This window comes from Vulpes vulpes, chromosome 5, assembly GCF_048418805.1.
Source record: "Vulpes vulpes isolate BD-2025 chromosome 5, VulVul3, whole genome shotgun sequence".
Lineage (NCBI taxonomy): Eukaryota > Metazoa > Chordata > Mammalia > Carnivora > Canidae > Vulpes > Vulpes vulpes.
Window position 1 is genome coordinate 114557253 of NC_132784.1, and position 14543 is coordinate 114571795.

Here is a 14543-nt window from a genome sequence, read left to right on the forward strand (position 1 = left end):
GGAGGGTGGACTCCTAGGGACAAAGCCAGTGTGATCTCGTCCAGAGATCTTGGGATGGAGGGATCAGAGAGACTTTCCTTCCTAACGTAGCTGCGTTGTTGGCTGTTGTGAGTGAGAACAGGTGGCAGGAAAGAGAAAGAAAAGCATCACAAATTGACCAAAAATTTTCTTTAATTAATATGGCACCCATGGTGCCATTTTTTCCGTAATAATCGTAGCAATGAGTTTGGGGTAAGTGTTCGCACGAAGGGAATGGTATTTGCTCACATAAAGCCTATCTTCTAGCCCCCACTCCACTCCTCCAGATTTACTCAGCCTCCACTTAAGTCTTAGGTAATCTAATATTTTTTTAAAAACTTTATCTTAACTAGGATTTCCTGTGGGCATAGTTTTATCCCTATTGCTAATACATATTTTCCATATGCAACAGCTCCAGTGTCTGAGGATTCACCTCTGAGGATATGCCCTCTTTTGACACATTCCTCATGTAGGGAAACAGCCTTGATTGTCTTGGTGTCTCTGCCATTGTCAGCGTGCAGCTCCTGATTATTACTAACCCTTTACCTCATTCCCATGCCCTCACTCCTGCATTATCTACAAAGTTGAGGCAATCTCACTCTGTGTCTCACACTTTTTCCAAATGTACCTTTCTGCTCATAACTAATGGTGTATTCCTTCACATGTGCTTTAGCATGGAGAACCTTTGAACAATTGTGTCATTGTTATCCTACCTTCTAAATCTGGGAATCATCCATGCCTTATGCTGTGGTTGTTGTCTTTTTCTCCTTGTAATGGGACCTTCTGCAGATTCTCAGTTAAAGCAAGAAGTGCACATTGAGTCCCCCCTATAACTTCTAAACTGTCACTTTCTCTTGGGTTCCTTAGAATCTCATTGGTCACTAGCCTTAAGCGTTTGTCTTCAACTTCACAACTTCTCAATCACCAGACATACTGCAGTGTCTCGTCTACACCACGTGCCTGAAAGCTTGCTGAAGAAATAAGTGACCTATAATCCCAGGGTTTCTTCTAAATTATTTCCGACCACCCCAGAGGTTTGAGTCCTGAGTTTTTCCAAACTTGTTCCCTTAATATTCATATACCATGTAATTTTAGCCCTCTGCTTCAACATGTTGGGATAAAACAATCTCTCTAATGTCATTCTCTACATGCAGACACAAAAGATCCCTTAATAATTTCTGCTTTTCTGGGGCACCTGAGTGGTGCAGGTGGTTAAATGGCCACTCAGGTCATGATCCCAGGGACCTTGATGGAGCCCTGTGTCAGGCTCCTGCTCAGCAGGGCAGCTGGTTTCTCCCTCTCCCTCTGCCCCTCCCTCATTTGTGATCTCTGTCTATCACTCACTCTCTCCTAAATAAATAAAATCTTTTTTAAAAAGAATATTTGCTTTTCTGACTATTTCATGGTTTCCTCCATTGTATCAACTAGCCAAACTTTTGCATTTCAATTGAAATAGCACTCTGTGAGTCTAAAAGACTTTTGCAAATAACATCACTTCCTCTATCAGTGCTTACTCTTTTGCTTAGACTAAGGTAAAGCCCAATTTGAAATGGGACCAAAATCAAGAGCTTTCAGTCCTATTCTGGCCTGAAGTGCCTGTCTCCAAACTTTATATGTAAGGAATACACACCGTGCATTGGACTGGAGCAAAGTCCTCACCAGTGCTCCTCCAGAGATGTCATCTCCACCTTTCCAGTGTCCTGGTCTCTGTCCTTTGAGTTTGTTCTTTTATAGGACCTTCCCTGGGAAGAGCAGTGACCTGTTATGCAGGGAGGGTTGGGGTTTGGGAAGGTAAGAAAGGCCCTTTTTCTGGGTGACCCTTATATGACCCTCCCCCACAGCACTCACAAGTCATTACCTACTTTTTCAGAGTCAGCCTTGGAACCTATGCAGGAGTGAAATTTGAAAACAAATTCAGTATAAAAAACTTTGGCTCTCCTGAACCCAATTGGGGATGCTGCATAAACTACTTGGTGAACAGTAGAGCTTAGGATGGAGGATGCTCCGGAGTCAGAGAAAACGGTTTGGAAAATAAGGAGTGGAGGCGATAAATAAAAGGGAAAATTGGGCAATTTAATTGTCTTCTTAACAAGTGGATAAAGTAAATTGATTTTTCATTACATTGCTTAATGACTTCAACAGTGCAGGTGAACCTAGTTCCTTAAGCTGGTTAAAAAGACAGCTAATTTTTAAATCCCAATCACCTTTACAGCATCCTTTCTAAATCTCCATCACCCAAGAATTAACTGAAACACCTACAGTTCTATCCATACTTTGCCTTTTAAGGCTTTATGCTGAGAAAGTGCATGTGTAGGAGACAGAGATATTGGGGAGAGGAGAAAGAGATAGAAAGAGAGGGAGAAAGGGGAAGGAGAGAAAGAGAGACAGTGAAATGGGGAGACAGGGAGAGGGAAAGGGAAAGGGAGAGAGAGAGACAGAGAGAAGAATGGAGAGAGATTTGGAGAGAGATAGGATGGGGGGAGAGGTTGGGAAGGAGACAGAGGTAAGAGAGGAAGAGAGAAAGAGAAAGAGAGAGATGTAGAAGGAATTATCAGCCTCTGTATTCTGTGCCCTTCATCAGGGCTCATTAAACATTTACTTTTTTTTTTAAAGACAAAGTTACTGAACTTTCTCTAATATGTACAGGGAGAGTTTGCTGTTTCTAAATATTTAATAATTAGTATGTTTCAAGCTTGTTTCCTATGTCTTTATCAAATTCTCAACTTCGTATATCCAAATTATATTTTCTTGATTGTATCTCTAGTATTCTTGAAAAACTCAGGAATAAAGACCATACCTTATTCCCCATGCATCCTCACCCTTCATCAAATATTTAAATTAATGAGATATAAATGCTTGAGGAATAAATAAGCCCATGAATGATTTAGAAATGATCCCAAATAGTTCCCTTTACAGCAGCCAGGTTCCCTGTGCATCACCATGTGCCTATAAGGGGAAACAATGGCTGAGTCTCTATCCATTCCATGTTCTCTATACACTTCATTGTCTTTCTATCTGTTTATCTATCTATCTATCTATCAATCATCTATCATCTATCTATCATCTATCTATCGAAGGGAGGAACAGCAGATGGATAGAGTAAAAGAGAATCCTAAGAAGACTCCCTGCTGAGTGTGGAGGCAGACACAAGATTCCATTCCAAGACCCTGAAATCATGACCTAAGCCAAAACAAGAGTCAGATGCTTAACTTACTGAGCCACCAATGATGCACCCTCATTTTTTCCTTTCTATACCTAATTCTGTACTCCTCCTATGAAGCAATGGAGTTTATTCTGTGTCCTTGCCTTCTTGATGACCTCCATCTGTACCCCCACTGATTCCACCATCCAGTTGTCCCTTCTGACATATCATATTCCCCACTTCTGATAAGTAGATAACTGACACATGAGAAAACTCAAAATGTAAATTTTGCCATACAAGAAATGCTTGGATGGTCATTATTCTTCTCAATTAGGAAATCAAAATCCTTAAATCAAAATAAAAATTTTATAATCCTTCAAATCATAGAGCTTTATGCAGTGACATGCAGTCCTCTTTATTTTCAGACACTTCTGCAACGCTTCTATGCAGTTTTCTAGGTGAGATTTGCCAAAATTGTCTTGACAAAAAGAAAGAAGAACCAGAGTTCTCCTTTCAACTTTTTCCTTACATAAGGAAACTGCCTACATGACTCCACAGAAAACTATCACCTGTGCCTCTTCTCCGTGGACAGTTTAGCTAACATCTCAATGAGCATCATCAAGGGTGCTTTTCCATCCTGCCCTGGCATGACCTCAATGCCTTGTTGGTAACCGAGATCCCTTCCTCCATAGGGAGCTAATTACCATATTGTGCCCAATGCTTGTCCATAATTTCCCCAATTAGCAAGTAGACACACTCAGAGAGTTTGTTGGCCAAAGAGAAGACCATTTCTCATACACCATGGGGATTAGTCAGTTTTCCCTTCAACATTCTCTGGGGAAATCATTGAACGCTGGAAGTTTTCTGGGTATCATTTGTTAAACCAAATGACAATGGAAGGGCCCTCCTTAGAGCTTCCCTGTCTAATGACTCTAAATTTTCATCCTCAGGTTGGAAGAAAATGTGAATTTTGCATTCTCATTTCTGACATCTGTAAGAGGGGAAGTAGAAATAAAGGACAAAAATATTGGAATGGCAGAGGCAGCATAAGTGTTTCAGACTCATGGGAAACATACTTATTCCTAGAATAGAATGTGAGCATGATTAGTACTTGTTCAATAAATATATTAAAATATTTTAATAATAAACATATAATTAATAAATTAAAGTTAAATAAAAATGAGGTTATGGAGGAAAATGAGGAGATGCCCTAATATAGGTAGGTTTTAGCTGAGTCATCTCCTTTGGTAGAAGGTCCTCCTGCTTTCAGATTGCATATGTATTTCCTCTCCCAGTGACTGAAGACACTAGGGCCAAAAATAGGGCAAATGCTAGACACTGATGGATATGATTCAAAAGGCTAAAAGGAGAAAGATGGGAAATCATGCCCAGCACTCACAAACCAAACGAGCAAGTAAAGGATCTTGATATTTGACATTTTAACATTCAGACCTAAATGGGTCCTTGGGTGGCTCCATCGGTTAAGCTTCCAACTTATGGATTTGGTTAAGATCATGATTTCATTGTCATGATTTCATGTGTCATGCGACTGAGACCCTAATTGGGTTGTGCACTCAGTGGCAGTCTTGGCTTGAAGTCTCTCCTTCAACCCCTCTCTTACAGGCATGGGAGTGTATGTGTGAGGGTGCATGCTCTCTCTAGAATAAATAATTTTAAAATCTCAAAAAAAATGATTCAGACCAGGAGTATAAAATGAACAATAAAAGACAGTAAGAAAAAGTTATTTTAATGCTAATTACTATAATTATCAATGAAATTATAATCGATATGCACTTATATCCCCTCAAATAACAGAGGTGCCACCTTCATAAGAAAGAAAATATAGAATGTTTGCAAAGAGACACACTAATGAGTAACTTTCATAAACCACTCTGCTCAATCAGGTCAGGAAGAAAAATATAGTTAAGAATATAGAAGGTCTAAGGCTCATAAAGTGAAGCATATATGGTGAGTATTTATTGGAATTGTGTTCTAATGAAAGAGGACACATGTTCTTTTCACGGCACATGATGTATGTATGAATATTGGCTGTGTATCAGGTCTCAATAAAAACTGGAACCAAGGTCACAAAGTGGTTAAGAATACAAACAATCATCCTTAATCCCAGAAAAATAAGCTATTAATGAGGACCAAAGTAAAGAAAATTTTAAAATCTATTAAGTAATTGTTGGGTCAAAAGGAAAATACAAAGCAAAATGCAATAAGTTTCACTAGATAATATCAAATACAATACATGTAGCGAAAATAGTTGGGTTAAGTTTAAAGCAGAGATGAGAGGATATTTCATGTATGTATAAGCATATATAATATATCTTAAGTATATATACATACAATACTTTAAAAATTAGTTTGTAGAAAACATCAATATGTTAAATAGAACAGCAAACTAAAGGAAATTTCATAAGAAAACTAACACAATATACAGAAAACTATTTTATATATACAGTAGAAAACATCAATTTTACAGTAGAAAACATCAATATATACAGTAGAAAACATCAATATGTTAAATAGAACAGCAAACTAAAGGAAATTTCATAAGAAAACTAACACAATATATAGAAACTATTTTATTTACATAAAAATAGTAAATAAAAATAGTACAAAAATAAAATAAAAACATGATAATAAAAATAGTACAAAAAATAGTAAATAAAAATAGTACAAAATTTAAATAGTACAAAAATAAAATAAAAACATGATAAGGGAAAAAAAAACTAGAATGCATCCATTCATTCACATCTACCTTAAGCTCTTCGACAACAACAGACAAAACAAACTACCACAATATGAACCGGAAAAATATTTAAAGCATAACTGTACATGGCATACAATGCCATAAAAGAAACTTTTCTAAGAAATTTTCAAATGTCAGAATACATCATACATATTCCACAAAGAATTTTGAAAGCCTAGATGAATCAATAATCTTGTAGAACACTAAATTCCATATTTGATCCACTAAAAATAAAATAGTTATAGAAGTCAATTTTCTTAGAAGAAAGAGAGGACATTACCGCAGGGTCATGCCTCAGAAAAGACTGTGCCTGGATTATTTCACAGAATTTCAACACATCTACAAACATGAGATGATGCAACCCAACATATAATAACAATTCAATAAACCCTTCTTTAAGTAAAAGAGAAAACCGCCTTTCAAATTTCAACTCACATACCATAAAAACACTTGTGGCTATGTCAATAAAATATAAAAACTTTGAATGTTTAGAAAAAATAAGTCACTGCAGGAAAACATTAGAGACTGAGCTTAAAGATAATGACAGATTCTCTGAGTAGTCATAAACAACACTTTGACTGTATAACATGAAATATTTACTTCCTACAAAAGTGCAGTTAAAGATCTTAGAAAACAAACAATTGGGAAATTTCTCGAAAGCATCAGAATGTTGTAGTGGCTCTGTGTTTTAGTAGGTTGAGTGTCTGATTCTTGGTTTCAGATTAAGGCATGATCTCAGGATTTGGGATCAAGTCTCAGGTCAGACTCTACTCTGGAAAGAATCTGCTGGTCCCTTTCCCTCTGCTTCTCTTCTCTCTCTCTAATGTGAATAAATATAAAATGTTAAAAAATTATTGAAATGTTAATAAAAAATTAGGAAAAGCTGACAGAGGAAATAACTAAAACACTAAAGAAGGAGAGACTATAGGCATACAACTGATACAATCAAAGTGACATAAAAGGCATACATTCACTGACCAGTTAAAAATTCATGGTAACAAATTAATTTAGTGAAGAGGATACGAAGTCTGGCCCATTACTCTTCGAAAGACTGCCTTGAATTCCTGGTTTCTCAGGCTGTAAATCATTGGATTGAAGAGTGGAGTGAGGATGGTATAGGACACAGATATGAGCGTGTCCTGACTTGAAGAGAAGCTGGATTTGAGCCTTAAGTAGATGAAAGAGGCACAACCGTAATGCACAGTAACCACAATGAGGTGGGAGGCACAGGTGGAGAAGGCCTTGTACCTGAGTGAGTGTTGTTCGTTTTCCACACATTTGTGAATTTTCACTTTTTCTTATTGTTTCTGATTTCTCGTTTAATTCCATTGAAATCAGAAAAAAATTTTGGAATGATTTTGTCCTTCAATTTATTAAGAATTATTTTGAGACATACTGAATGATCTATCTGGGAGGATTTTCCACATGCACTGGAAAAGAAAGTGTATCCTTGGCAGTGAGGTACAAAGTTTTATACGCAGGCCCCCTGGTCCTATGGTGTTACTCCATTCTTCTGTTTCCCTGCCAACATTCTGTCTGAAAAGATCCTTTTACGGAGGGTGAGGCACTGAAGTCTCATGTCATTATGTCATTGCTGTCTGCTTCTCACTTCAAATCTGTCAATATTTGTTTTTTCTATTTTGGTGATTTAATGTAAGATGAACATTTTTTATAATTGTGATATCTTCCTGTTAAATTGACACTTTTATCATATACAATGACGTTTTTTTCATTTTTTTTGGTAGATATATTTTTTATTGGAGTTCAATTTGCCAAGATATAGCATAACACTCAGTGCTCATCCCATCAAGTGCCCCTTTTTTGATTTGTAGTCAGTGTTGGTTTTGTGGGGAGAACCAGCCCTGTCCTATTGTTGGTTATTAATTTAATGGATTATCTTTTTCCACATCTTTACCTTTAGTCTATGAGCATCATAAAAGTTACAGAAAGTGTCATAGAGACAGGATATTGTTGGTTATTCTCTTTATGTTTTTGTTGTTGTTTTTTGTTTTTGTTTTTTCATTCAACCAGTCTGCCTTTTCTATGGGACGACTTATTTCCTAGACATTTAAAGTAACTAGGCAAGGACTTATTCTTGCCCTTCAGTTCATTGTTTTCTGACAGTTTTGTAGTTGGGTTCTTCCTTCTTTTCTTCCTCTCTTGCTGTCTTCCTATGGGTACTAATCTTTATGGAAAACAGGGTCACAACTACACTACTGGGGGTGGGGGGGAAGAGTACATCTGGAACCTAGGAGGGATGGTAGGGCATGTTTCATTACTTCACATACAAAGGCACATTTTGATGGAAACAAACTCACTTAATGAAAATTGCCAATGGCTAGAGCCTTAGGAAATGTACCCAAGTTCAAAAGAATGTTCAATAGGTGAAAAAAAAAAAAAAAAACACAAATAGCAATGACAGTCTTATAATGAATTCCAGAAAAGAGGATTGCGGTAGTTCTGTTTTATTTTCTTGGTTGCTTAATTACATATATCTTTTCACTTTGAACCATTTCCCTCCTCTCTTAATATGCTAGGCTCTATTACATGTGTTCCTTCATAATTCAATCATGAAAGAAGACCATCAAAGATCTTAACGTAGGGCACTCTGTGTCTCCTTTTTAGGAAGATGGATGCAGATACTCATTGTGTGAGGCATATTAGCATCATATTAATTACTACTGTTTGAAAATGTGAAGTTGAAAAGAAAGGCATGTATGGATGTTGATCATCCAAGCATGAAAATTGTGTTGGTCATACTTTGTTGAGGGTACATATACATACACTAAGGGTCTCTCTGCTGTACTCTACTATAAGGACAGAAATCATCAAAATCCTGGCATCTGTCCAGATTCCTTGTGTCAGGGAGCAACTATTCCCCTCTCCTCCAAGGTCTAACTAGCTGGATTAAGAAATGGACATGATGCAGGTTAACAGGAGAAAGTCAGTTAAAATTAGCAGGTGACCATAGGGAGAATTCCCATAGACATGGAATTCCAAACACAGTCAAGAAAAATGGGGTATATATGTCTTTCTGATCTAAGGAGAAGGGTGGGGCTCTGGGAGCAGGGGAAAGAAATGGACTTCATAGGGCAGGAGTAGATGTTTGGTAATTAGATGTTTGCCCTACCGTGCAAATGCCTCACTCAGATGAAATGTATATGCTAATAACCCTTATTTTGGGAAACACCCCCAATTTGGATTCTTCTGTGTGGTGAAGGGAAGATAAAAGTTTGTCTTGAGCTTAGATGCTTGATGTGGCATGGACCTGCTGCGATCCTCTGGGGGAGAGTCTTGCCAAACTGGGTCTAATCTATGTTTGACCAAGAAGGGCAATTGTCCTAGAGTGCAAGAGTGTGGCTGGCCAGACAACCAGTGTCTGTGTTGGTTGCCCTCAGCAAGTGTCTCTGTGCTTTTGCTGAGGGTGGGTGAAGGAAATGACACCTCTCAGCAACTTTGTCCCTGGAGAGACAAGTCTGCAAATTCATCTTTTCACACATTTGCTCCAAAAAAGAGTGGACAGTCTCTCTCTGTGCACCTTAGGTGATCCTCAGATCACACCATCTGCCCTCTGGTGACCAGCTGCTTTCTCTGCAGGAAGACAGCTGCACACTTGGAGCTCTATCCCAGCTTCACTGAGGGATCTATGGAGTTCTATCCCAGCCATGCTGAGGAATCCTAAACTCCAGTCTTTGAGAGCCACTAGTTGCAAACTCTAGAATTGAGCCTCCTGCTGTGCTCCTTCCTGAGACATTAACCAATCCTGCTCTTTCCACAGCCTCAGGGGAACCTGATGAGAGGAGGAGGTGCAGACACAGTTCTGGGCTGTGACCTGGTTTGCTTTTGGTGGGTTTCCCTCCTTCTACAGGCTTCCCAGCTTTAGCTTCGTCTTTCTCCTTAGAATCATTGTTTTAGGCTCTATAACTTTTTTTTTCATCCTTCCTGTGTATTCCCTTCTCCTGTTTGCTTCTTGATGAGTACGTCTGTGTTTATTGTTTTAGTGGGTTTCAGGAAAGAATATATATTTGTTGAGACCCAAAAGGTTTATTTAGCATTTACAAAATAGATTCCACAACAAAATGTATAAGGCAATATTGCTAGAAGTATAACAGTGAAGTATTTGAAATCAGCACAATGAACCCATGACTACTTGTACATAAAACAAATCATGAACTCCCATACTAAAATGGCTTAAACACAGAATTTAAATAACATCCATTGTATGATATGATTTTAATCCAACTAAAAGTATTTCATAGGGGAAACATTTGTAAAAAGGACAAAATGCAATGGATTCTAATGGTTAAGAAAGAAAATGATATAAAAATATTTGATCCAAAAACCTGCAAAATGAGAGAAAAAGGAGGAATACAGGTAATAATTTTTAAATATAAGAACATTATTGATGATTATACCCTTATTTTTCTAAGATATATTTATTTGAGGGAAAGTGAACCAGAGAGAGAGAATAAGCAAGGGGAGAAGCAGAGGGAGTGGGAAAAGCAGACACTCCACTGAGCAGGGAGCCTGATGAGGGGCTTGATCCCAGAGCCCTGAGATCAAGACCTGAGCCTGAGACAGGTGCTTACCCTACTGAGCAAAAAAGACGTCCTCAAGGATTACACACTTTAATTTGAAAATCTAAATAAACTTAACAGAGAGAAGTAGTCTCACTTTGCCTTCAAAGAGAATACTGGTGGGCTCTAGCATGTGCAGAGGGTCTAAGCAAGAAGATGAGGTGTCTGAAATTCAGGTCATGTAGATCTGGGGAAAGGTCTTAGTTGTCCTAACCACCTCAAACACCTGTGAGCCAAGATTAGAAAGAGTGGAGGATATGAGAGACAGAGAGGGTGATAATCATAGAATGACGAGCATGTGCCACAGCAAAGGGAAAGCACCAGACCCCCACCAGTGAAGGTGGGGTCCATGAGGGGTACTGAGGAAGGACCTTCTGTACAGGGGACATGTGGGGCAAGATGATCACCAGAGTCAGTCTCTCGTAAAGTACCTGCCTGATGACCACATTGAACTGGGTCCCTCCCTCTTCTGAATACATTCCATGTGGAAGGGCATGGAGACCTTTCCTCCAGCCTTTCTCCAGGGACTGGATGGTGGGTTATTTTCCCCATTCACTCAGGTAGCATATCTGTAAGTTCCATAACAAGTAGTTTAAGGGGTAGTTAGAGAAGGCACCTAGATGGATCATTTTCAGAGATTTGGAAGAATTAAAAGGTCCTTACGAAGATGCACAAAGCCTTGATTACCATGAGCTACACTCTGTGCAGTTGTACATTTTACACGTATTTTCTTTCAAGTTATTCATTAAATACAAACAAAATCTCTGTGACATAAAAAAGGAAAATTATACTATCTTTATGTAACATATTTTAAAATTTAGATTAAGGGAACCATAACTTTCTTAAAGTCATGACTTAACAAGGGTCAGGCTGAAACCTTCTGATTCCTTAGTGCAGTATGACTTCCATGTCATCCCTCACATCTAAGTCACCTTCAGACTCAAGCATGTCCTTTTAAGCTGGTCAAAACGTTAAAGAAAGAGGACAATCACAGCTTGGGGCAAATGAGCGAAAGAATGAGCAGGAGATACAGGTTTTTAAGAGCCTTTTGAGAACCCCAAGTCAAGAGGAGGAAAGGAGGAAGAGGAGAGCTGCAGATGCATTCTATCCCCCTTTCATCCTTACACCAGCATTGTTTTTTCCTGTTGCCTGCTTTACCTAAGAGAACATTTAGACCCTGAAACATCACACAAGTGGTCCAAGGCCACACGTTATACTGACATTTATTCGCAGACTATCATGACTTGAACACTTAGTGACACATTCCACTCAAACGTATGGGGACTATTGAAATCTGTCCAATTATAAAGTCTTAAGAGCAACCGCAGTCCTCCCAATCACTTTCCGAATGGCCACCTGTACATCTTTGTTCCTAAGGCTGTATACCATAGGGTTCAACAGTGGGGTGACGATGGTGTAGGTCACTGTCACCAGCCTGTCTTTACCTGATGAGGATTTGGCTGAGGGCCGCAGGTAGACGGAGGAGGCACAGCCATAGTGAATGATGACCACAATAAGATGGGAGGCACAGGTGGAGAAGGCTTTTCGTTTGCCATCAGCAGATGGGATCTTCAGGATGGTGCGGACAATGAAGCCATAGGAGATGCAGATGAAGATCAAGGGCACAAGAAGCACCAGGACACCACAGATGAAGATGACCAGCTCATTGATGTAGGTTTCAGCACAGGCAAGTCGGATGACTGGAGAGATGTCACAGAAGTAGTGGTTGACCCTGTTGGAGCCACAGAAAGGGAGGCTGAAGACCAACGTTGTTCCCACCAGAGATACCAGGAAGCCACTGACAATGCAAGTTGCTGCCAGCTGTGCACACACCCTCCAGCTCATGAGAACAGGGTAGCGCAAAGGCTGGCAGATGGCAGTGCAGCGGTCATAACCCATAACTCCCAGAAGCAGGCAGTTCGTGATCCCGAAGCCAAGGAAGAAGAACATCTGTGTGGCACAGCTGATGAAGGAGAGTGTCCTGAGGACAGAGAGCAGGTTAATAAGCATCTTGGGCAGGATAACAATTGTGTAGAAGACTTCCGAGGTGGACAGGACACAGAGAAAGAAGTACATGGGCGTGTGGAGGCTGCGTTCCAGGCGGATGACAGAGATGATGGTGAAGTTTCCACTCAGGATGATCAAGTAGAGGCCGAGAAAGAGCACAAAGAGCACAGGCTGCAATTCGCCAAAGCTGGAGAAACCGAGCAGCAGGAACTCAGTGACCCGGGAAGAATTGGCCATGGAGGGTGGACTCCTAGGGACAAAGCCAGTGTGATCTCGTCCAGAGATCTTGGGATGGAGGGAACAGAGATACTTTCCTTCCTAACGTAGCTGCGCTGTTGGCTGGTGTGAGTGAGAACAGGTGGCAGGAAAGAGAAAGAAAAGGATCACAGGTTGACCAAAAATTAGCTTGAATTAAATGGCACCCATGGTGCCATTTTATCTGCAATGATCGTAGCAGTGAGTTTGGGGTAAGCGTTCACACGAAGGGATTGGTATTTGCTCACATAAAGCCTATCTTCTAGCCCCCACTCCATTCCTCCAGGTTTACTCAGTGTCCACTTAATTCTTAGGTAATCTAATATTATTAGAAAACTTTATATTAACAGGATTTCCTGTGGTCATAGTTTTATCCCTATTGTTAACACATATATTCCATATGCAACAGCTCCAATGTCTGAGGATTCTCCTCCCGCCCTTTTGGACACATTCCTCATGTTGGGAAACAGCCTTCATCTGTCTTGGTGTCTCTGCCATTGTCAGAAGGGTGCAGCTCCTTACATTCCTAACCCTTTACCTCATTCCCATGTCCTCACTCCTGCATTATCTACATAGTTGAGGCAATCTTCCTCTGTGTCTCACACTTTTCCCAAATGTACCTTTCTGCTCATAACTAACGGCGTATTCCTTCACATGTGCTTTAGCATGGAGAACCTTTGAATAATCGTGTCATTGTTATCCTACCTTCTAAATCTGGGAATCGTCCATGCCTTATGCTGTGGTTGTTGGTTCTTTTTCCTTATAATGGGACCTTCTGCAGATTCTCAGTTAAAGAAACAAGAGCGCATTGAGTCCCCCCTATAACTTCTGAACAGTCACTCTCTCTTGGGTTCCTTAGAATCTCATTGGTCACTAGCCTTAGGCGTTTGTCATCAACTTCACAACTTCTCAATAACCAGACATACAGCAGCGTCTCATCGACACCATGTGCCTGAAAGCTTGCTGAAAAAATAAGTGACCTATAATCCCAGGGTATCTTCTAAATTATTTTTGACCACCCCAGAGGTTTGAGTCCAGAAGTTGTCGAATCTTGTTCCCTTAATATTCATGTACCATGTAATTTTAGCCCTCTGCTTCAACATTTTGGGATAAAACAATCTCTCTAATTTCATTCTCTACATGCAGACACAAAAGATCCCTTAATAATTTCTGCTTTTCTGGGGCACCTGAGTGGTGCAGGTGGTTAAGTGTCCAGTCAGGTCATGATCCCAGGGACCTTGATGGAGCCCTGTGTCAGGCTCCTGCTCAGCAGGGCAGCCGGTTTCTCCCTCTCCCTCTGCCCCTCCCTCATTTGTGATCTCTGTCTATCACTCACTCTCTCCTAAATAAATAAAGTCTTTTTTAAAAAGAATTTTTGCTTTCTGACTATCACATGGCTTCCTCCATTGTATCAACTAGCCAAACTTTTGCATTTCAATTGAAATAGCACTCTGTGAGTCTAAAAGACTTTTGCAAATAACATCACTTCTTCTATCAGTGCTTACTCTTTTGCTTAGACTAAGGTAAAGCCCAATTTGAAATGGGACCAAAATCAAGAGATTTCAGTCCTATTCTGGCCTGAAGTACCCGTCTCTAAAAACTTTATATGTAAGGAATACACACCATGCATTGGACTGGAGCAAAGTCCTCACCAGTGCTCCTCCAGAGATGTCATCTCCACCTTTCCAGTGTCCTGGTCTCTGTCCTTTGAGTTTGTTCTTTTATAGGACCTTCCCTGGGAAGAGCAGTGACCTGTTATGTGGAGAGGGTTGGGGTTTGGAAAGGT

The 14543-nt window shown here is 39.8% G+C and overlaps 1 protein-coding gene across 1 annotated transcript; it reads right to left on the reverse strand.

Moving 5' to 3' along the window:
• Window positions 1–11797: 11797 nt before the first annotated feature.
• LOC112910118 (olfactory receptor 10R2-like) lies at window positions 11798–12739 on the reverse strand. Its single transcript, XM_025986372.2, has one exon. The coding sequence runs from the start codon at window positions 12737–12739 to the stop codon at window positions 11798–11800; it is 942 nt and encodes a 313-aa protein (XP_025842157.2).
• Between the last annotated feature and the right edge of the window lie 1804 nt (window positions 12740–14543).

Bases quoted from the DNA above. Each gene is read 5' to 3' on its own strand.
- LOC112910118 (XM_025986372.2), bottom strand. From the start codon at position 12,739: ATGGCCAATTCTTCCCGGGTCACTGAGTTCCTGCTGCTCGGTTTCTCC.